General features: G+C 45.0%; 1 protein-coding gene across 1 annotated transcript in view; it reads left to right on the top strand.

Moving 5' to 3' along the window:
- Positions 1 to 24,748, top strand: part of LOC132570458 (neuronal acetylcholine receptor subunit alpha-7-like) — a 154,395-nt gene that overhangs the window by 35,838 nt on the left and 93,809 nt on the right. The window contains exon 2 of the mRNA XM_060237064.1: positions 5,930 to 6,069. Within this exon, the coding sequence (XP_060093047.1) occupies positions 5,930 to 6,069 (140 nt within the window). The remainder of the gene's footprint in view (positions 1 to 5,929; positions 6,070 to 24,748) is intronic.

The raw sequence follows: 24,748 nt of genomic DNA, 5'->3' as shown, positions 1-24,748 counted from the left end.
CTTTAAGCACTGACTTCTTTGTAGGAAGAAGCATGTCGCTGAAATACCAGTGGGCAGCTGTGTTTCCTTCCTTTTTATTACTTTCATGCTATGCCTCAACTTTGTTACAGGGGAAGGAGAGCCTCTTGGCCCAGCTGGCAAGAATAGCCCTGCGAGAATACCCCACCAGATGGCTCATCTACATGTTGACCCACCACATGGGGAAGGAGAATGGACACGAGTGCACTGGCCTTACCCCACATGATCACTGCCTGCATGGTGTGAATGTCTTTGCACCATGAAGAAGACTCAGTGGTTGCATGGGAGAGGAGGTGGGCTGGTACACTTGGGCCCAATTTCTCTCCCTGCACGGTGAGTCAGTGTGCAGATGGGCCATGTTGACGGGACTTACTTTTGCTCTTTTCTGTTTTGTGGCTATTGTTTGCCAAGCTGGGATAGGCATGTAGGACTCAGTCTCTGTACAAGAGTAAATTATAAATCTGTCGGGCCTCAGTATGTGTGAGGGGTGGGAAGGACAGATGAAGAAGCGAAGTAGATTCCTGCTGGAATAGTACCATTCCCCTATCATGGTGTTTTTATGACACCACAGGGAAATCTAGTTATCCTTTGAATGGAATGAGGCAAAGATATAGGTGAAAGAAGACAGTGTAAGTAAATAGATGGTATGGAGATAAGCACATAAAGCTTTACTTAAAGCCAAATCCCACAGTCAATGGATGGCTAGAATGATTTAATAATAGCCAATGGCAATATTGGTCAAATTGGCTTCTGAGGAACTTAGTCACTTCGGAAGTTTATTAGAATCTCCACAATGAGAAGATCAATAATGGTAGACAGCATGTCTTCCCTGAGATAACTTTTAACATATGAAGTTGCCTTCTGCTAAATCAGGCCATTGCTTTGTCACATTTAGTACCATCTACTCTGATGGGCAGTGGTTCTTCAGAGTCTTAGAGGATGTCTCTTCTCATCACCTACTAGCTGATTCTTTTAAATGGCAATGCTGAAGACTGAACCTGGGACCTTCTGCATGCAGATTTGATATACTTTTAATGCTAAGACACAACCCCACTCACCTTTCCTATTGTTTACTCTAGCCAAAAAATGTAGCAGTAACACAGGAGTGTCTGATGTGTTGCAAGGTATGTGTCATGGGCTGGGCGTGGTCGGGAAGCAAAGTCCAAGTCTGGTCTAAAGTTGAGCCAGGAGAGTCTGAACAGAAGCCGAGTCAGGAAGTCAAGTTGAGGGTCTGAGAGTGAGGTCGCCGGAGCCGAGAGTCAGGAAGCCGAGAAATCTGAGCAGGAACATGACCCAAGGTGGAAGCGAAGCTGTCACAGTAGTGACTTGTTGCTTCCATGGAGAGCCCAGTCCTGAGCATGGGGCTAAATGGGCCTCCGGTGAGGCTTCAATCAGCAAATGGGGAAGCTCCTGTTAGTACTCAGGGCTCAGCGACCATCTTTCCTGCAGGCGTATGTCTCTTCAATGAGTTGCTCTCTCAGCCAAGCTACCCACAGAGGTGAGTCAGGCAGGCTTTCAGCTTTCAGCTGTGCCTTGTCAACTGCTGCTGAGCCAGGTGCGGAGAATGCTGACTCAGGCAATGGTGGCAAGCTGTCATCTCCTGGAACATCAGAGGGGCTGGCTGCAGGCTCTGTTGGTGCTGTCAGCTCAGGCAGGGGCCCAGTGTGATCGTCGTTGCCCATGACAGTATGTTCTCAGGCCACACAAGACAGCAATGAGGCCCAACAGGTCTGACCAATATCCTGTATGATATGAATGCTAGAAGGCATCCCAGAGTCCTTTGGAACTTGTAGCAGCTCCAAAGCAGACCTACAAAGGTTTTTTGGCAAGCCAGTTGATGTGGAAAACTTCCTTGAAGGTAGAGGATCTGAAAAGGGCTTGGGGATTTTCTAAATATATCGAGACATGCACTCGGAGAGTTTCAGAGGCATGCCCAAGGAAATGAAACCAATGATGGTTTTAAAGAGATTAAATTAAGGACAGCACTTGCTAAAACCAAGCCCCGGAGGCATCTACAGTGAAATGCATGGGCAAGTGAAATATGCAGGGCAGACATGGTAAACAGATAAAAAGGCAAATGAAAGGTTTGCAAAAAAGTGACAAAGAGCCAGGGGGGTGATGGGGACTGACATAGGTCAGTCATTGTCATAAAACAAAGAGCCAGGCTCTGAAATCATTTACACCTTGTAGGAAAGCTTCCTGTGCTCAGATGGTTGCCTTGATGCCCATCTGTTTCTGCCCCATGAAGCTTGGAGGCTTTGTACAGTCCAGTGTTTTTTCAGCACAGGGAAACGAAGCATACATAAACTTGCTAATTTTTACTGAATTTGAGCATGCTCACCTCTGTGGAGAATTGGAGTAACGTCTGCAGAACCAACCACAGGAGATGGATTGCCTTATGAACAGCAGTTAAGTCTTAACAAATTATTGATTATTATGGTGCGTGTGTGTGTGTGGAGGGAGAGAACCTATATATTGCTCAGGCTATTTAACTTACAGGGAAGTTCCCAGTGGACCATCACTTTGAAGGACCTCTGGCATGTGGAAGCCGGGGCTTTTTTTTTTCTTTTTTGTCGAAAAAGCCCAGCAGGAACTTATTCGCATATGAGGCCATACCCCTTGACATCACCATTGTTTCACACAGGGCTTTTTTGTAGAAAAAGCCCAGCAGGAACTCACTTGCATATTAGGCCACACCCCCTGAAGCCAAGCAAGCTGGAATTGTGTTTCTGTGGGTTCCTGCTAAAAAAAAAAGCCCTGGTGGGAGCAATGGATGACTCAACACTTATTGCTGGTACAACTAGCCAGGTCTCATCTAAGCATCTCTTGTAGTTCTGCCAAGCCTGGCTTATTCCTTACCTGCCCAGGATGCCCCTCACTTGGTAAAAATCTTTAAAGTGAGAGTGTGGCCCATTTCTGTGTGCTCCCTACTCATGGAGATACTTTATTTCCTGTCCTCTTTCTGTGGGATCTGGCACTGAGGGCCGGACTACTCAGTGGAGGGCAGGGTTTGCAAGTTCTATGTTGTCCCTCAGTGGAGTGCCTTAATTTTCCCCACAGGGGAGAGCAGCAGCCACATGACTTATATGGATGTGCAGCACTGGGACTAAGCCCAAATAGATACTCCTGGCAGTCCCGGAGTTTAATCTTTCTCCCCCAAATGTATTCCCACAGAAGCTAATTGGATCACCTGGTTCTCCTACAAGACTGCCTATCAGTTACACCATTCTTCATAGAGGCCGTGTCTTGTGTGACATTTTCAGAGATAAGCTACCAGAGACAATGCCTTTTCTGTTGTGGCTCCAAATCTTTGGACTTTCATCTAGGAGTTGATTGCTTGGCACCACTTTTGTTTAAGTCTCAGGCACCAGGAACAAACACTGGTGTTCTCCTGGAAGTTTGTGGATTGTTAATGGTTGGCTTTAGCTATTTAGTTATCATTGGTTTGTTTCATGCCTTTCAAGGGCAGCTCTGCAAAAGCTATGACTGACCCAAGGCCATTTCAGCAGCTGCAAGCAGAGGAGTGAGGAATCAAACCCAGTTCTCCCAGATAAGAGTCCGCACACTTAACCATTACACCAAATTGACTCTTAACGTTGCTGGAGATGGATGGGTTCCTGGTCTGTTTGTTCCATTGGTTCTTAACATTGGTTCTTAACTGCTGTGGTAGAGAGGAGAGGAGGTCTTACCACCAAGTCTTGGGTGCAGGGAGCCTCAGGAATAGTGGGGAGTAGTCTTCCTTTCCTTCTGAGAAGTCTTATTTGTAGTCAAGCTGGACCACGGCAGGTCCTGGCAGCGGGGCAAAAATATTTTAAGCAAACAAATCAAGGGAATCACTGGAAATCAAGGCCTATTTGCATAGCCCAGTTCCAAGTTCTGCTGCACTAACTGGTTGGAGGTTAGAGCGCTACCAGACTTGCTACCGTTTCACAGGGCATGTAAGATGGAGGTGTTCCACCAGGCCTTCAATTGAGGCCATACTAAATCAATATTGGCCTCCCTTGCCACAGAGTGCTGACACGCTCAAAGTATACTGACGTGAAGTGTGCTGGAGTGTCCATTTGATGGCCCAGTTATGACATATTATCTGATTCATCTGCCAGCTGGAAATGTTGTAAACTATTTCTGTCTCCTCTTTGTGACTATGAGGTTAACTGTTTTAATAATTGTTTGATTGATTTCATTGCCTTTGTTTTAATAGGTTAATGATGTTGCCATCTGCTCTGAGCCTACCTTGCGGGATAGGGTGGAATATAAATCTCTTAAACAGAATAAATAAATACGTACATAAAGGGATGACATAGCATGGATTCTGTTTCTAAATCAACAGTTAAAGTGTTATGAGAATTTAGAACTGCACTAGGTAGATAAACAGACTTAATATAACATTTGTGATTTTATGACTGGTTGTTCTTCCTTTTGCTGGAGTTTTTGTTCTGGATCCTGCCCCCTCCCTCCACTAAATATGCTTCCCTCCCCCCCCCCCTCATTCAGCACCTAGTCTTGCTGGGGAGCTCTTGCAAGGAAAACAACCGATGGCTTGATTAGATAGGCCAACCATGTATGACACCAGCAGCTGCCTTGCTAAATTTCCAGCAGTCCTCTTCATGCATAGAAATTGGTGTAATTGTTATCAGCAGCAGCAACAACAAAAAGATTAAATCTGGATACAAACATACGGATTTGAAGCCCCACTTGTGTTCAAATCAGTGGGTGGGTTAACCGCCCCATCTCTTGATTGTAAGAGTGACAGTTCCTCTTCAGAGCACTCGGCGAATGAAAGAGGATACAAAATCTACCAAGGCAGCAACAGCAGTGATGAGCAGTCCCATTATTTCCTGTTCCCAGGAGAAAGATAGCATTAAAGTACAGTTGAGTAAGAAATGCTTCGCTAAACATTTGCAATTGTTAAACATCTAATAAAATCTAGTAGTAGATTCGCTTGTATGGGAAAATGAAAGGAAGCTACCTCTACCTTTATTTTCACAACTTAATGCCTTGGGTTAATTTAATGACAGTAGAACAGAAACAGTTCTAGAAGTAATACTTTTCTGGCTAAAATCTAGAATCATGACCAACACAGGAATATTGTAAGAAAAATGGGTGGAGCTTTAGGTAAACTACATAACAGTGCTATCATGTAGTGGCTAGAGTGTTGGACTAGGATGTGGAAGACCCAGATTTGAGTCACCACTCTGCTATGGAAGTTTGTGGTGTGACCAGGGCTTTTTTTGTAGCAGGAATTCTTTTGTATATTAGGCCACACATCGCTGATGTAGCCAATCCTCCTGGAGCTTACAGTAGGCCCTGTAAGAAGAAGGCCCTGTAAGCTCTTGGAGGATTGGTTACATCAGGGATGTGTGGCCTAATATGCAAAGGAGTTCCTGCTACAAAAAGAAAGCCCTGGGTATGACCTTTGGTCTGTCACACACTTAGTCTCATTTACTCCACAGGGTTGTGTGAAAACCAGATGGAGCAGAGGAGAACATTATATGCTTCTTTCGGTCCTTACTGATGAGATAAATAAATAAGCCTGAACACTCCCATTATTTATTAAATTTGGGTCTTCCTGTCCAGAGAACTCAGGATAACATATGGGCTCATTCCATTTTACTTTCTGTCAACCATTAGGATATGTAAGTAAGAGAAAGTGAATCGCCTAATTAAGGCACCCTGTGAACTTCTCAGTTGCGCTGGAATTTGAACTCAGGTCTGTACTGTTGTATTAGCTGAAATCACATGACTCTGCTAGGTGAGGCGAAAGATTATATGTTCTTTTCCTTGGGAACACCTACTATGTGATGAAAAAAAATCACAGAAACATATATAAGATCGGAAAAACCATTATTACCCCATAATTAAGAAATATGAGTTGATATCTCATAAGTCTATTTTCCTTGTCTTCTCCTAGTCTCCCAACAAGGGGAAAATCAAAGACGACTCTACCGAGAACTTCTGAAAAACTACAATCGCTTGGAACGGCCGGTTGTGAATGATTCACAGTCCCTTGTAGTGGAACTGCAGTTGTCATTGCTACAAATAATTGATGTGGTAAGTTGGCTGCTATTCAGCTTTTTCTTTCTTCCAGCCATCTTGCAAATGGTGCAATCTTTCACTCAACAGTGTAGAGCATTTTTCCAGTATTGGTACTTGTGACTAATTAAAACAGTCTACTTGTCCCAGAACTGATTTTAACTGTCTTGAAGAAGGCCCCTTGAAGAAGAGTGGCAAAACGATAGGTTTGCATTTGCTTGTTTGTTTGGTGCCAAAATTATATTCTGTTAAATAAGAGAGACAGAGCACTTTCATACGAACTGAAGAGTTATCCCCAACCTGGAAATTTCTCTTTTTGTTAAGTTCTCCCCTCCTACCCTCTAGGAAACGTAACGGACCAAAATTCTATACTTAGGACTGAAAAGTCAACGATATGGTCAAGACTATCCAGGTTTGTGGAGGAGTCAGCTTGTGATGCCTCTCTTGATGTGGATTTGACCATAATGCTCTTGTTCCCCACAATGGTCTCTGAGGTGGGCAGGGCAGCGGGATAGCCTGTTCTGTGGTTCAGGTGCACAGCATGTTCTAGCGGTTCTAAATCTTGAATGATGTTTAGAATTATGTCATTGGGAACATACTTTCAGACCTTTAAAATCCCATTTTGAAGTCATACATTCTAGAGCTGGAAAGGAATTTATAGCTCCGTGCAAAGTATCCAAAACTAGAGCATCCAGCAAATGATTGCCCGGCCTTCACATTAAGACTGCCATAAAAGGAAGGCTACCCCTTTCCCAGTAAGATGTTTCACCTGATTTCACCATTAGAAAGTTTATCCCAATGCTGAAGCGAAATCTACTGTCCTGTAGCTTAATCCCATTAGATCTGGTATTGCCCTCTGGATCAGCAGCTGGTAACAAGCTGTTGCCCTCTTCAAATACTTGAAGAGCCACATCTTTACACTCTGCTCAGTCTTCTCCTCCCCGAGCTAAACTCACCCAGTTTCTTCACCCTTTCCTTGCATGACTTGTTCTCCAGACCTCTAGCCAACTTTGTTGCCCCCCTTTGAACCTTTGCCGTCATATAAACTCTTCTGCAGGTTATCCAAATCAAGTGGGCCAGAACTGTCCTACTACATCTTTTGAATAATTATGTTATGTGAAGTTATATGAAACTTGCAACATGCATTGTCTTTGTGCTTCTAATTGGATGCTGTAGTGGTCAGCCAATAGGTTGAGATGTGTTCCCAGGAAAGGCAATTTCCTCTTCCTTTAAGGTCCATTCAGTACTCAGTTCAAAACCAACCATCTAGTACTGATCAAGTATCATTTCCTTTGCCATCTTGGGGGACAAAAATGAGGGTCCAGGTTCTGCTGAATCACCCGTTATAGATCAGAAGCTCTGAAGCATTTCCTGCTTCCATCTGGACCAGGAATTAGACCTGTCTGGATATTCTGTCAATAGTGGGTGCATCCTCATTGAAAAAAGCTGATCTAATTTTTTAATTTCTGTTGTTTAAATTGTATGTGCCTGAGTTCTGTCTCTTCACCAGACTGCCATCTAATTGTAATTGAGGTCCAGAGGGGCTTTGATTAGGTGTTTTCCAGAATGTTAATGCATGGTTTTGTCACAATGGAATACTAAACGCAACTCTAAAAGGCGCAGATGTCCCTGATGTTTCACAAGTAATTTGTTGATTAATTACGAAGCTTTTAAAAACAATTTTACGCAGAAGCTTTTTGTATACTGAAAGAAATTATGAGCCATGTGTTCCTATAAATGATTCATCAGACACAGTTCTTGGAGTTTTCTGCAAAGCTATAATTATGGCTTGTGTACAGGTTTTCCAGGCCTGACTTCCAAATGTGTGAACTGTTTAGTAGGCATGTCGGAAGTCCATCAAGCTAAACGATGCTTAATAAATTATGTCATTAGTAAAATATACAGTAGTTTAGGATCATGAAATACTCTTGTACTCCTGACTATCACAGGTCTATGGAACCACAGGTTGTATGTCCCAGTGTAAGGAAATCCCACCTCTGCAGCTTTGGAGAACATCCCAAGCAATTAAATGAAGAGCACTTCGTGTTGAGTTTCTATTATTAGTATTACTATAACCTATCATTATGATATGTGTGGGTCTGTGTGTATTTCAAGGAGCTTTAGGAAAAGCAATGCATGGATATTGGATTCCACTTATAGGATTAGGTTGCCAGATGATGCTGACAACCCACTGGGAGAGTTTAGGGGGTGGGGACAGTCTTCTTGCTAAGTGCCAACTTCTTCCCAGAGCGATGCCCCAGGATTTGTCCCCAGCAGCAGTCATCTGACAGCAATGCTGATCCTATGATTTTTGTTGTTGTTGTTCAGTCACACAGTCAAGTCCGAATCTTTGCGACCCCATGGACAAAGTCACGCCAGGCCCTCTTGTCTTCCACCATGAATTCAACCTATGAATTTAGGTGGAGGCATTTGTGAATTTCCTGCAATCTGCAAGGGATGGACTTAATGACCATGGGGGATCCCTTCCAACTCTATGGTTCCATGAGTCTTTGGCTTTTCACCAGAAGTGATGTCATGTGGTGGTGTAATACTGAAGAGCCCCCTTTACTTTCCCCCTGCATCCTGTTAAACAGCAGCAGGGAACACAGGGCCTAGCCACACTATAGTGGGAGACCTCCCCCCACCCAAGTAAATGAGGCCAGAATAATAATTATTAGAGGAGGGGGGTGGGTTTTGCCCATAATGAAATGTCACTCTTAAGTACTGTACTTTATTTCTGCTGTATGTGCAAATGGCAACTACTACACTTTCTGGGAAAAGGACTAAATCCTGGAGTTTAATTTTTTTTGTTTATTCCTTGCATTTCTTCTGCAAGTGGGGACCTGAAGCAGCTTACAGCATCATTCTCCCTTACATTTTTTCATCACAACAATTCCTTGTGAGGTAAGATAGGTTGAGACAGTGACTGGCCCATAGCACTGCCAGGCCTGTGTTGGAAAATACTTGGAGACTTTGGGGGTGGTGCCAGGAGAGCATGGGTTAGAGGAGGGGAGGGGCCACAACATGGTGCAATGCCATAGAGTCCACCCTTCAAAGCAGCCATTTTCTCCAGGGGAGCTGATCTCTGCCAGCTGGAGATCAGTTGTAAAAGCAGGAGCTCTCCAGGACCCACCCAGAGGGTGGCAACCCTACCAGGGGCCCAAAATCACACTGTGAGCTTCTGTGGCACAATGGGGAGCTGAAACTGAATCTCCCAGATCCTAGTCTGACACTGTAATTGCTCTACTAAGTTGGATCTAATTTCTGGAGTGAGGGTCAGACTTCCCTCCACCCCTGTTGTATCCCAGACCCTTTACTTTGTTTCATATAATTCAGTGGGAGCCACTAAGAACCAAGTCCTGTGTTCTCAGCCCCACACTTTCATCTGTATACCTTTCTGGGCTCCATTTGTTGCCATAGCAGAGTGTGATGTGCATAGCACTTTAAGATGCCAGGTGCCTGTCCCAAGAAGCTTACAATTTCAATTAGGGTGGCCAAGTCTGACTCAAGAAATATCTGGGGACATTAGAGGTGGAACCAGGAAACTTTGGGAGTGGAGCCAGGAGCAAGGGTGTGACAAGCACAAGGAGTTCTGGCAATCACATTTAAAGGGACTGTGCTCCTTTTAAATGCCTTCCTTCCATAGGAATAATGGAGGGTAGGGGCACCTCCTTTAGAGGCTCATAGAATTGGACCCCCTGGATCCTCCAAACCAGGGAATCCCCTGCCCCCCAATTGGGGATTGGCAACCCTAATTTCAAGAGGGGAGATAATGGGGGAAGGGGAATGTCTGCTGAGCACTTCATTATTCCCTATGTGGAGATCTATTCTCATAGGGTATAATGGGGAATTGATCTGGAGGTTTCGGGGGCTCTGGGGGAGCTATTTATTGAGGTAGAGGCACCAAATTTTCAGTATAGTATCTAGTGCCTCTTCCCAAAGTACCCCCCCCCCCCAAGTTTCAAAATGATTGGACCAGGGGGTCCAATTCTATGAGCCCCAAAAGAAGGTGCCCCTATCCTTCATTCTTTCCTATGGAAGGAAGGCATTTAAAAAGGTGTGCTGTCCCTTTAAATGTGATGGCCAGAACTCCCTTGGAGTTCAATTCTGCTTGTCACACCCTTGCTCCTGGCTCCGCCCCCAATGTCTCCTGGCTTCATCCCCAAAGTCTCCTTGCTCCACCCCCAAACTCCCCAGATATTTCTTGAATTGGACTTGGCAACCCTAATAAAAATGCATGTGAAGAAAGACTGAAGTGCATGGCTTGGCTGGCCGACCAGAAGCCTTTATCTGCTGCTCCCTGACCTCTCGCTCTTAAATTCTAATTCACTATTCTAAAACAAACTAGACTTGAAATATGCCACCTAAGGACTCTAAAGGTGACCAAAAACAAAAGGAAGCTGGGGGAGCTCCCTTGTTGTTAATAGAGTTTTTTGCCTCGGCTGAAGTAACTAGCACCTCCTTGGCTCCTCTGGGCCATGGAGATACAAATACTGCTGACTGTCTCCCAGCCCCGTAGCCAGGATTTGAAGAATTAGGGGGACCCTGATTTTTTTTCAGGGGGCACATAGTGGCCCCAACCTCCATGGCCTTCTCTCCTACCACCACTGAGGAGGAAAGCTGCCAGCTTGCTGCCATACAGCCTCCCTCCCCACAGTTGCCCCAAGGTGATCCCTTTCCACCCTTCTTCCAGGAGCTCTGGTGGGGAACCACTCAGAGGTTTAGATACCTGCCCTTTCCTGTAGCATGATCCACCTAGGCAAGCCCAGCGGGACAAGGGGCGGGTGGTGGAAGGCGCCACCAAGTCGCAGCTGACTTCTGGGGCTACAAGACCTCTGATTCAGATTTCTTCCTGTCAGAGGGCGAGCTGAGGCTGCCCAAGCGCAGCTTCCACCCTCACTCGGGTGGCCAGAGAGACCAGGCCAGAAAACCTCTGCAGGCGAACATCACCTCTCCACTGATCCCCAGCCCTGGACTGCAGCCAGGACCTCCACTTGTGTGCACCAGCCTACCCTACTGTAACGGTCCGGCCCTTATGACCGAGACCAGGCGGGCCGTTAGAATGGTGGCTCAAACAAAAATCCAAATATCCAGGCCCAAAACCGGATCCTGGGGTAAACTGCCACCAGGCTGGATTACTTTTTACACTCTGAGATCCCAGCCCAACCTCAGAGTTTTATCCTCTAAGACCAGAGAAAGCCCAACCACAACAGATGTGGCCGGGAGTTCCCCAGACAAGGTATTTTTTCTTATTTGGTAGATTAGGCGACCTTCGGGGCGGTCGAGTAAGCTTTTGGCATGTTGCTACACCCCCACACACAAAGCGACAAGAAAGCTTTTTTTCTAAAACCAAAAAAGTTTATTTAAAGATAGGCTTAAAAATTATCATTAAGAGCAGTGAACCAGAACAATAACGTTGCAAAATATACTTAACTAAAGGCACCATATGGTTCCAAAGAAATCAGGCAACAAAGTCCATTGAATCCACAAACAGAGAGCCCCAGCGTAGAGTCTAGGGTCCCAGAGTCTAGTCCAATCGTCCCGTAGAGGGCCCAGAGCAAAGAAAGAGGTAATCTTTTATTCTTAAGGAGCCCTCGTGGGTAGATTCGAAAAACCCAATCAGAACTCAACTTCACAACATAACATTAATGAGGCCCAGATATGGGTGTCAGCCACAGGTGTCTCCCTTCAGTTCCCTGGGCAACAAATCTGCAGGTGCACCAACTCAAGGCCCTCTCTAATGGGCCTGACCTTTAGGTTCTTAGACTTTGCAAAAAAAACAAACAAACCACATTTAAAAATTTATAAGCAGGCCTCAAGCCTGCCCAAACTTAAAATTAAGAGGAACCATATATAATTTTGGTCCGCAGCATTACACCTACCCTGCCCTGTCTGGCAGAGAAAGCCTGCAATGGAGCCATCTGCTCCCTACCCCCGCCGCCCCACTTGAGGGCCAGAACGGCCTCTTCTTGCAGGCGCCTTCTAGCCCAACATCAGCTCAAAGCGAGGCTTAACTTTCGGTCCTGGGCGCTGAAAATGCCCCATTGTTTCTGCTTGCTGAGGGGTCAGAGATTTCTTCCAGCCCCTAAGGAAGCAGAAGAAACACAGAGCATAACTTTCAGTCCTGGGCCTGAAAGTGCCCCATTGTTTCTGCTTACTGAGGGGTCAGAGATTTCTTCCAGTCCCTAAGGAAGCAGAAGCAACACGGAGCTTAACTTTCAGTCCTGGGTGCTGAAAGTGCCCCATTGTTTCTGCTTGCTGAGGGGTCAGAGAATTCTTCCGGCACCTAAGCAAGCAGAAGCAACGGTGTATGATGTCAGCAGAATGGAGAAGGATGCAGCCGAGGCACTGGAGGCTGGTTAGGGGCCTCAAGTCAGGGGGCCATGCCTAGTAGTCAGGGGGCTGTACCCCCACAGGCTACGGGCCTGCTGTCTCTTTTCTACTAGAAGCATTGGGGAATCAAAGTCAAGAGTTAATACAAGATATGATGGGAATGATAACCCCCTTAGCTCAATGGATGGATGAAGTGGAGACTCAACATAAGCAAACAGCTCAAAAAGCAGAAGAAGCCATTAAGAAAGTTGCCTCCCTGGAAACAACGCTCAGAACCACCTCTCAAGATGGCTGGTCTAGAGAAAGAATTATGATGCTGGAGTCTTGTATAAGAGATAAAAACATGAAATTTTGTGGTTTTTCACCAAATGCTGAAGCAACAACTGATCTTTCTATTTTTGTGGCATCTCGGTTGGCCACTTTGCTAAAATTAGAGAAGGCGGTGACATGTCTTATTCTGAGAGCTTATCACATTGGTAAAACAACAAATACTTCCAAGGTCGACTTTTATAGCAGATATAGTGGTGGACCTTGCTGATTATTGGACTAGGAGGAAAATTTTGATGGAAGTGTGTCAGCTGAATGGCTTGGATTTTCAAGGAAGCAAAATACTTGTATTCCTGGGCCTCCCTTCAGAAATGCTTAAGTTTCAAAGATACTTAAAACCCACCATATCTAAATTGCAGGCTGCTGGTATAAAATACTGCTAGTTGCAGCCTGGAAAAATGTTCATGGATTATCAGCAAGTTCAATATACTGCATATGACCATGCTTTTGGATCAGCTTTACTAACTGCACTGGGCTTGCCTTCTTTAGAGCAAGTGGAAACTAGAGCTGTAAAGAGGAAGACTCAATCACCGCTGACTCCAGTTAAAAGCAATACATGTTTCCAGGTGTCATTTTGTAGAAAAATAGGTGGTGGAGCTCATCCAGGGATTGTTATGCAGCTGCACCTACTATTCAATAGACAAGGTAGGTAGGTGGGGAGGAGGAGGGGGAACCCTCAGAAAGGTTCAGGAGCTGTGCTCCTGTGAGCTCTTGCTGAATTCAAGGCCTGAATGTTTCTGAAGAAGAAGAGGATAGTGGAACAGAATTAGATGTACCGTTAATTTTGAAGATGTCTTATTGTAAATAGTAAGTTGTATACTTATTAGTTTGGAAATATGTATAGCTTAAAGAGTCAGAAGGTGTAGTCTGCAAACAGGTATGGGCTCCCATATTGTAGGTCCACAGGTGGGGCAAAAGTTTCTTCCCCAGCCCACAGTTCTGGGCTCCCCTAGACCTACTCCGTTTTCTAAGTTTCTAAAGTATATCTTATCTGTTAATCAACTGTATTATCAGATCAAAACAAGAAGATAGAGGACTTCAAGAATTTCTGAACTTGGGAAACTAACTATTGTTGTTTGCTCTAAAGCATAATTAATTATCATTTTGAGAAGCAAAGGGGAAAAAGAAAAAGAACATTGTTTAAATAAAGGACCATTATGTTGATTTTGAACACTAGAGCAGTTAACATTTACTACTCGTCAAAAGTAAAGAGATATAACTTATTTAGATACTTTTGGAGGAGTTGTAAATTAATTTAAATATTATTTGAAGTTATATATAATCATGTAGGCTGTTTCTTTTGGTTATATATGATAATTTAATCAGCTGTATGTGGTTCTTCAATAAAAACTTAGGGGGGAAAGACACAGACCGATTTCGCACCCACCCTTACGCCGCTCTCACATCCATCTTCTCAGCGCAGCGTCCTCCCAATTTCCCACTAATTTGCACAGGGGCTGCAGCAAACACTGCAGTTTTCGCACAGCAAATGGAAACCGCTGAAAATCAGACTAAAATTTGGAACACAGACTAACATTTAGAAACTAAAAGTATTTATTTCTTCATTTTATTCCATTTCTAGGCTGCCTTTTTTGCTGAGACTCAAGACAGATTGCAATTTTAAAAAACAAAACCCAATAAAATAATGGGCTGGATCCACCCAGCTTCCAAGGAGCGGTCCTCAAAAGCAGCTGCTGTGCAGCCTAAGAAACTATTTTCCAGTAGAAGAGGCTCTTCCTCTGATGGAGGAGCTATTTAAGCTGGAGGACCTTTCTCAGTAGAATGGCAGGATGGGGAGGGGGGAGAATAGGATGCACCTCAATATTATGCATGCAATAATTAACAATACAATATGGCTGAATTATAAAAACTAGAAAACAGCACAATAAAAATGCACACAATAAACAATGCAGTAAAACTGGATTATGAAATTTGGAAAGTAATGGTATAAAACAAGATAATACCTACAATAAATCATACAGTAAAAACTGCCTAATTCGCCCTCCCCAGATATTAGTTTCCCATCTGTCACAGAGTGGGAAAAGCTAGTAACTCTAATTTCCCATTTGTTTTCAAATTGTAGCAAGGGCTGAGATGCTGTTGAGAGACAGCCCACTTTCCAAATACTGCAAGCAAATTTTAAGCCCTGATTTGTATGGCTTAACCTGTGTGCTGCTAGCCGTTTTTATTTAGCCTGTGTAGGATTATGTCCGAAGTCTCCCAGCGATAGCAAAGTCAAGCCTTCGAAAATGCCTTTGAAATTTATTTCAGAGATAGGGCACACAATGGGGCTGCAGGCACTGAATTGCTGTGTTTAACATTACTGAAAATACTCCCAAACCCTTGCTGAAGCTGATACTGCTACAATTTCTATGGTGAAGAGGATCAGACCAACAGGGGCTTTTATGCACAGCAACAGTGATTAGCCCCTTTGGACTTTGATTCAATTTCAGACATAATCAGGGTACCATCTAATCAGTCAAACAATCTTTCAGGGAAAACAGGATGCTGAGAACTGTTTTAGCATTCCCCTCCCCCCTTGCCCTCTTTTCCCCACACTTTTAGCCAAGAGAGCTTTGGCCACTTCTGGTACCACTTGGCAGCCTCTGTCTCCCATGTTTCTTTGTGCATTACTTACTTAGCTCTGGCAGCATTTGCCTTCTGCTAAGAGAAAAGCAGAGGGCTGCAAAGCAAACAAGGGTTTGTATTTAGTGGCTCCAGCACATCACCCTTGCCACGAACACGGGATGCTCTTAAATGATGGTTGCCTCTTTTGGCTACTTGGATGAAACGTTGAGTTGCCTGCCTCCAGGTGAAAACCACAGTGTGGAGATAGGAGAATCATAAATACACTGTGTAACTGAATCTCAATAAATACAATGAAGGTAGAGGTAGTCCCCTGTGCAAGTACCAGTCGTTTCCGACTCTGGGGTGACATCGCATCACAATGTTTTCACGGCAGATTTTTTATGGGGTGGTTTGCCATTGCCTTCCCCAGTCTACACTTTCCCCCCAGCAAGCTGGGTACTTATTTTACCAACCTTGGAAGGATGGAAGGCTGAGTCACCCTTGAGCCAGCTACCTGAACCTAGCTTCTGCTGGTTTTGAGCAGAGCTTGGACTACAGTACTACAGCTTACCACTCTGCACCATGGGGCTCTTCCTAATAAATACAGTGTTTAACCACTATTCTCTGATATCCTCTTTATCTTGTTCATAAGCACTCAAGCATCAGTGAAGCCTATAAATGCTATAGCTAAACAATACGAAAATTTAAATGTCGCATTTGGGTTGAACTTCTGTTGAATTATTCTGGAGACCGGGGAGGACTCTCATAGACTTTGGGTTACGCTTTTTGTATTGTTTAACTGTAGTGTTTATGGACTTCACTTATGCTTGAGTGCTTACGCACAAGATAAAGAGGACTTCAGAGAATAGTGGTTAAATATTGTATGTATTGAGATTCAGTTGCACTGTGTATTTACATTTCTCCTGCCTCCAGGTAAGGCCTGGAGAGCTCCCAGAATTACAACTGATTTCCAGACAACAGTTCTCCTAGAAATAATGGGTACTTTGGAGAGTGGACTGTATGGCATTGTACCCCACTGAAAACCCTCACCTCCCCAAACCCCCAGATCTTTAGGAATTTTTCCTCCATAAACCCCACATTCCCCAGGTTCTATTTTTATTTATTTATTTTGATTTGATTTGATTTATATCCCGCCCTCCCTGCTAGAGCAGGCTCAGGGCAGCTCACAGCAATAAAATGAAAATAATCAATTTAAAAATTGTATAACATTAATACAACTTAAAATTCAATAATTAAAACAATCATTAAAACAATCTGGTGCTGGTATCATATGTAGTTGTTTTGCTTCCGATGGCTTCAGAATTCTTACATTTTCTCCCACAATGACGGTAACTCGTTCAGTTAAAGGCTAACCGGAAGAGTGTGGTTTTACAGGTCTTGCGGAACTACTCTCAAACCTCCAGGAATTTCCCAAGCCAGAGGTGGCAACCCTAAACTGCTTTCTTCTAAAGACTAGAGCAGGAGTCTAGATGCAGGGTTCTGTGTTCCGAGAGTAACATGGCAATTGCCCCTTACTCTATGGCCTGTATTACCCTGTATTAGCAATTGGGCCCAAGTGGGATTTACTTGATAAACAAATCCTCATTTTAGTGAACAATATTCCCATAGCAGGGAGAAAAGAGTTTAAAACAGCATTCACTGGTTGGCTGGTCTAGGACACTGGTTAAGACATCATTAATTTACAAGGAACATTGAAGCCTGTTTTGCCCAGCTCAGCGTTCCAAAAGGTTAGAAGGTAAGGAATCTCTTCCCACTTTGTTGTCCTTTGGTGGAATCAGATCTCAAGGCTGCTGCCGGTTTGACATGGATCATAAATGTTGACTTCTATATCGGATGAATAAATGGAAGGTATCTTAGTAGAAGAGCCCTGTACTGCAGAGTGGTAAAGCTGCAGTACTGCAGTCCAAACTCTCTGCTCATGACCTGAGTTCAATCCCAGCGGAAGCTGGGTTCAGGTAGCCGGCTCCAGGTTGACTCAGCCTTCCATCCTTCCAAGGTTGGTAAAATGAGTAGCCAGCTTGCTGCGGGAAAAGTGTAGATGACTGGGGAAGCCAATGGCAAACCACCCTGTAAAAAGCCTGCCTTGAAAACGTTGTGATGTGATGTCACCCCAGAGTCGGAAACAACTGGTGCTTGCACAAGGGACTACCTTTTTCACCTTTATCTTAGTAGAGATGAGACTGCATGAATAACAGTGACCATTTCTGGATTGAGAATAACCTGTGTGGGTTCAAAAGAGAGGAGTAGAAAGCTTTGGCTCTACTCATTTTGAACACTCACCTTCACCCATTCTGAGCATTCATTCCAACTCATGCCTGATGCCTTGTCAATTTCCAAGTAGTTCTGAAACTAAACAGAGCAGTAGTATACAGATCATGTGGATCGCACTTATGAACATTAACCTCATAGGCTGCTATGCAAACAGGCAGGAATGGGGGTGGTGTGGGTTGCTCCTGAATTAGACATGCCTCCTGTTCTTTATTTTGAGGAACCTTTTCTTATTTAAGTTCCTTTAGAAAAGTTTGTGGAAAAGAAAAAATCCAACATAATTGCAAACTATTTTTTTTTTTTTGCATTACCGGCATATTGAATTCTAATAAAGTACTGGCAGTTTTCTGACATATATTTTTCTTACAGTCTCACAATGTGATCCTTATTTCAAAGCTCTTCAGGTGGCAATCCTGTCCTGTCTATATGTAAAGAACCACCCACTAGAATGAAAGAGAGAGAGAGAGACAGGAGGGGTTGAAGCTGTTAGATTTCTCATGTTGTTTTAAAGTCTCTGAATAAGACCACAGAGCTATATGCTGAATATCCTCAAGGACAAAAAAGAATATAATTTTCTTGGCACAAATCTATCATGCTTATCCCCACATGGGATTATCTGAGATGATATCTGGTGGAAATTGACAACTGAAGTAAATGTTCCTTTTTTGCCTGTAGGCAATCAAGACTAAACGTTTGGCAAAACATGTCCTTCCAGTCAGTATTTAAATCCTATGCTTTAAAAAGATAACCCAAAATCGGCTATACATTAGTGCAGAGGTGGCCAAACTGAGATTCGGGAGCCGCATGTGGCTCTTTCACACATATTGCGTGGCTCTTGAAGACCCCAACACCCCGCTGGAAGGCTTGGAGAAGGCATTTCTCTCTTTAAATCACTTATCCAAGCCAAGCCAGCTGGTATCTTGGAGAATGCATTTAAGGTTAAAGTTGCTTTATTTCCACCTCTCCCTCTCCCTCTGTTTGCTTGCCTGCCTGCCTATGTAGTGTCTTTCAAACATCTGACATTTATTCTATGTGGCTCTTACATTAAGCAAGTTTGTCCACCCCTGCATTAGTGTATGTGTGGGGGGACACAGTAGTCAGTGTTTATATATCCACTGTATGGTTCTTTTGATTCCAAGAGAAGATTTCTTTAATCTGAGATTTCCTTTAATTACTGCATTCAGTGCTGCTCAAGATTATTCCTTGAGGACAAAGAGGTTAAAAAGCTTTATTAGTGGCTTTGCCACTAATTCTTGCACAGTTCAAAATATTACATCTTTTTTATTTAAAAAAAAGCTTATGATTGTTTGAAATGTCAACAGACCTTTATTTTAAGTTGGAACATTGTATGTTGGAAATCTCCCCTTCTGAAATGCAGCCTGGGGGATGGGGGCAGGCGATGCTGCCATCTTGCTTCATGTTCAGGGGTGGCCAAACTTGCTTAAAACATAAGAGCCACAGAGAATAAACATCAGATGTTTCAAAGCCACAAGACATGAATGTCAGATGCTTGATAGCGGCAAGGAAGGAAGGAAGGAGGGAGGGAAGGAAGGAAGGAAGGAAGGAAGGAAGGAAGGAAGGAAGGAAGGAAGGAAGGAAGGAAGGAAGGAAGGAAGGAAGGAAGGAAGGAAAATAAATGGGAGAGGGAGGAAGAGGTAGAAAGAAAGCAACTTTAACTTTAAATGCATTCTCCAAGCCACCATCTGGCTTGGCTTGGTGAGGTGATTTAACAAGACAAATGTCTTCTCCAAACTGGCCAATGGGGTGGTGACGACTTCAAGAGTCACATAATAATTGTGAAAGACCACATGTGGCTCCTGAGCCAGTTTGGCCACCCCGTGTTAGACACTCTTCTGTCAGTAACAGTGGACCTGGAAACATGGAATGTTCCTGTCATTTATCTATTTGGTTAGACTTCTAGCCTTACCTCCACCCCATAATTTACTGTATCCTTCCCTGACTCTGGCTAGCAAAAACCTGCCAAATTAAATGGCTTGCTAAGAGTTGAATGCCCAGACGCTGGTGTGTCTTTGGTGGCAGTGAAGTCCAAAACTAAAGAATGCCTCTCTGCGTGTTTTCGAGATCCTGACGTGACGAGGCATGTAGATGATGGATTTAAGAGAGCTTTTGATCTTAAAGCAATGGATGGAGACTCTTGGGTACACTGGGTGTCTGTTATTTAGGGCTCTTCAGGCTATTTCCAGCTCCTTAAATTGAACATGGAAGGCAACAAGGATTGAGTTAAGGAAATTGAAGCACTGGTGTAATAAACTTCTGATGACCCTTGGAGGGTGATCTGCAGCGTCATGGTGCTGCATTGAGAGGGGAAAACTTGTCTTTGCTGAGTTTTCACCCCTGTGATATTTTAATGACACAGGAAATGCTCCAGAAAGGAGCCCATCACCCTGGAACCAATGTTGAACAGCATTGCCTTTCAGCATGTTGTTTAATATCTGAGCAGCTGCCCATCCAGAAAGGACTGCTGGATTAAAGTTGTTATCATCTTGCCAGGCCCATGGAATAGAGAAACTATATATTTCATTACCAGAGTGCTGGGCATTAGGACTTGTTCACAGTAATAAAACTAAAAAGGGAATCAAGCTAGCAGTCTAAGATGTCTTGTCATATTCAGTAGCCAGCAGTATATTTCCAATATAACATCTGGATTCATGAGATAAAACCATAATCCTTATAGTACATCCTGTACAAATCTTTTTTTTCCCCAATGAGTTAACTTCTACAGGGTCAGCTTGGCTGTCAAGACTGAAACATTCAGAAAGCATGATACAGAAAGCCACAGTAATGAAAGGATTATCCATTCAGTATGTATTTTTCATTTATAGTGTATTAATGGGAAATGATGATAAAAAGGAGCTATTGTGGGTGGCTTGCGATGGAGCCCTCTTTCTTTCTTTTTAAAAAATTGTATTATCTGGTTGCCTTGTAATGCAACTACACTAGGTTGCTTTACAGAAGGAACAGGAGGATACAGAGCATAAAAACTATTGCCCCCCAAGGACGGAATAAAGAGTCAGACACAGAGTATTGGTATAAAATTGGGCCACTTTATTCAATATTCTAATAAACAGCAAGGGTACCCCACCAGCGGCCTGGCCAGGACTAGGGGTCACTGTGACCGCTCCCCTGCCATTAACGGGCGAGAGACCCAGCCCCCCAGCTGGAGCTGAGTGTTACTCAGCTCCCTCCAGGCAGGTCCAGCAGGGAGGCACACACCAGAGGGCCCAAACCCAGACGCACATCTCGCCAGAAAGGCACCCTCTAGCCGAGCCTTCCAGACAGTCTGCATTCTCCAAACCCGGGTCTTCAAACCCGAAGGCTGATCATGCCAGACCCCAAATTCCCCAACGGGGATGCTTCACAGTCCTCCCCTAGCCGCATAGTGCCCTAAACCCCAAAAACCTGCCACTACTAAGGCCAAGTCTCTACTTAGGGCTTAGTGCCCACTGGGAGACTCCATTAAAGGACTCCAAAAATTCCCGCCAAACCTTCAAATCATCCCTCATGTTGCAGGTGACCCTAGTTCTATGCTGAGGCAAGTGTAACCCTGCCATAGCATCACACAGCCTTCTTAGAAAAGCCCTCCCAGGAGCAACCACTTTGCAAGCAAAGTTGAGGTGCCTAACTAGCTGCTGCAACTCCAACGAAGTAACCTTCCTTTTAAGAAGAAAGGTAGAAATCCTAGCCCTCAGCTCCACTATTTTCTGAAGAGGCACCCTAGACAACTGCGCAATAGTGTCAATCTCAGTCCCCAAAAAGGTCAACCTCTGGGTTGGACCTTCAGTTTTCTCAGGCGCTAAAAGAACCCCAAGCTCCACCGCCAGCTCAACAAAGCCAGACAGCAACTGCCCACAACGCCCAGTCCCCTCAGGACCCACAAAAAGATAGTCATCCAAATAATGAGCGACATCCTGCAAACCCACTTTTTCCCGCACAGCCCATTCAAAAAATGTGCTGAAACCCTCGAAAGCCGAACATGACACACAGCAGCCCACTGGCAATGCTCTATCCATGTAAAATTGACCCTCAAAAGAAAACCCTAGAAGTTCAAAATCATCGGGATGGACAGGTAAAAGGCGAAGCGCAGACTTAGTCGCATTTTGCCAATTCTGCCCCCACCCCGCAATGCCTCACCACGGCAATAGCCTGTTCAAAGCTGGTGTACCTAACAGAACATAAGTGCTCTGGGATCCCATCATTTACGAACTTCCCCTTAGGAAAAGACAAATGGTGAATCAAACGAAATTCACCAGGCGCCTTTTTAGGCACCACAGCCAAAGGTGAGACTCTAAGAGTACTCACTAGAGGATGTGAAAAAGGACCCAGTATCCTTCCCTCAGCCAGCTCTTTTGCAGTCTTGTCCCTAACGACCTGCTCCAAGCCCTGAACTGACTTAAGGTTTCCTGACATAAACGGAACTCGAGGACCCTGAAAAGGGATCCTAAACTCAACTTTAAAACCTTCTAACAAATACAAACTATCAAACCTTCGAGGGTACCTCGACAGCCACTGCTCAAGAAGTCCCACCCTTATCGGGCTGGGCCCCTTTCTTAGCTGGAAAAGCACCTCCGCTCCCACCAGGCTTTTTCGTATTTTTACGCCCATGGGCTCTAGGGCAGTTGTCAAATGAGTGGGAACCACCACGCATGGGGCACTCATGCTTGAACTGGCACGCCTTTCTATTACATACCTCAAGGGATCCAAATTCCCAGCAAAGCATGCGGGGAGAGCCCGATGAACCAGCAGCGGATGTGGATGACCTGCTCACCAAGTGGCCACTATCAGAGCGATCACCCAGATTAGGCCTAGCCAGGGACATAACCTGCAGCCAAAGCTGCTGATGGATCCAATCCCGCTGAAGGGACGGATACAGAGCAGCCCTCATCCTAAATTCCTGGTCATATCGTAACCAGGCTGGTCCACTAAAGGCCGTATAGCCTTTATAAATTATGTCCAAATACTGGAACAGGGATGCTGCCCACCATGGCTGCGCCCTCGCAATCACCCCGGCATAAATACAGAACCCAGGAAGCCAATTAGCCCAGGTCCTGTCCACCTTCTGTTTTTTCAGTTTTTCCTTCTCTTTCTCATCCAATTCTTCCTTGTCTTTTTTCTCAACCTCCCGAAAGAGAAGAGAAAAAATATCCACGTACTCCCCTTTTAATATTTTTTCCTAGAAGCGGGAAGCAAGTGGTCCCCCAGTGGCAAAGCAACCTCCCCAAACAGCAAAGCAGCAAAAGGCACCATCCCATATGTTGAGGTTGCCCCCATAAAGGAACCAGCCATGCCAGGATGCCCTGCGCCCGGGTACACACTAGGAACGCCTTGCCCACATGGCCAAGCCCAATTCTGAAACGCGCCCAACACCGAGGAGGCAGGCGCCCCCGCGCTTGACATGGAAGCGCTTTGCCCGGCCGCCGAAGTAGGCCCCCATGCTCCCCATGGCCAAACCTGCCCAGGCCCCGTCTGTAAATGATCACCCGACCTACCTCCGAATCCAGCAGGAACCAATGGCAAACCGACCCCCAATGCTCCAGCTGCCGCCATCAAACCCACATCCGGACCGCAAAGGCCAGCGTCCCTGCCAGGCACGACCCCACCTCAAGAATAGACAGCCTGGTGAGAATACTCACCTGCTTACCCTTCTTAGATTGCCTCACACCATCCTCCCCACCTGGAGAAAGGATGCCCGCTGCCTGTTCCAATGCTCTCAATCTACAAGCAATATTGGAATCAACCACCATATCGCCCTCCTCATCAGAAGAGGATAACGGCGGTGGTGGCCTTTTTGCAGGAGCCTTGGGCGCCAGCTTTTTTCCTTTGGGCTTCCCGACCCTTTTCCACCAGCCATCTAAATAGCAAGCACAAGACCACAAAATGGCCTCCTGCAGCTCCACTCTAAAATGGCTTCCCCCTGGAAGAAGAAAGGGAACTCAAAATGGCCACAAAAGCCTCTGCTGCACACCAATGTCTCCAGTAGGAGAAAAATGGGGGGGAGGCTCTCCAAAATGGCCACCTGCCAACCTCAAGGGCAATAATAAAAAACCCAGGTTGCCCCACAGGTCCACAACCTCAAAAATTAAAAGGGGAAAGACCCTGGGCTCCACAACCCCTGCCCCAGCAGACCCCAAACCCTAGGCAGACTCAGCCAACAAGGACAACGCCACGTCCTCCACTGCCTCCGATGCTGCCGCCAGCCTGCAGCACTGCAGCCGACGCTCCAGCCAACGCCAACGCTCCAGCCAACGCTTCACCCGCTGCTGCCCAGTCGACTGCCCCAACAAACCCCGACATCTAACCAAAAACAAAAGAAAAGCCTCAGCCTTAGCCGATCGTCTAACAGGAGCTGCCTTCTCTGCATGCTGAAACGGGCGCCCCCTGACTCTTCCCATCCAGGGAAGCAAACTCTGCTCATGCAGCCTAGCAGCTACGCTGCAGTCTGCAAGCATAAGATTGCTTCTGCTTCTGTTGCCGAGATGCACATACCAACAGTGGCTTATGAAGGTCACTAAAACAATAACTTTCAAACTGGATGGGTGCACTAGTGCGTTTAACAAAGCTGCTTGTGCAACACGGCAAATGAAATAATTAAATGCTGCTTTGAGCCCAAGACTGTACAGAAGGTATAGACTGTACAGAAGAGGTTGTTTGTTGTGTTTCTGCATGTTTTTTCTGTTCCAAATCTGCCCCCTTCCAATCAGGCTTTGCTGGTTAGGGTGGGTAATCTCATGTAATTAGACCATCCCAGTTATTCTTGATGTAGAGAGGCAGCAGTTGCTCGCCCCCCTCAGGAGACTACTGCATATCTGAATGAGTCAAAGCCCATTGAAGAGAACAGAAACTCAGGGGGAAAAACATACAGGATTTGCAAATTTACCTTGCTAATAATGTCTTGCTCAATCAGTCTGCATACATATTCAATACTTCTTTTTACTTGTTTGTCAAGGACGAGATGTTTTTAAGTCTCAAGGCGTGCCTCTCAAATAATGAGTAGCTGCGTACGTTCTGTATACTGTAGCCCCAGTGTCTTCTATAATGCTGCAAGGGATTATGGGTCTCATCTCTTGGGTCACAGTGTTGCTCCCTTTGGGTGGTAAAATCAGGGGCCACTTCTTCTTGTGTGATTAGAAAATGAATAAATGTACATGTGTCTAGAGACGTA

Source organism: Heteronotia binoei, chromosome 4, assembly GCF_032191835.1.
Source record: "Heteronotia binoei isolate CCM8104 ecotype False Entrance Well chromosome 4, APGP_CSIRO_Hbin_v1, whole genome shotgun sequence".
Classification (NCBI taxonomy): domain Eukaryota; kingdom Metazoa; phylum Chordata; class Lepidosauria; order Squamata; family Gekkonidae; genus Heteronotia; species Heteronotia binoei.
This window is presented reverse-complemented; position numbering and strand designations above follow the sequence as displayed.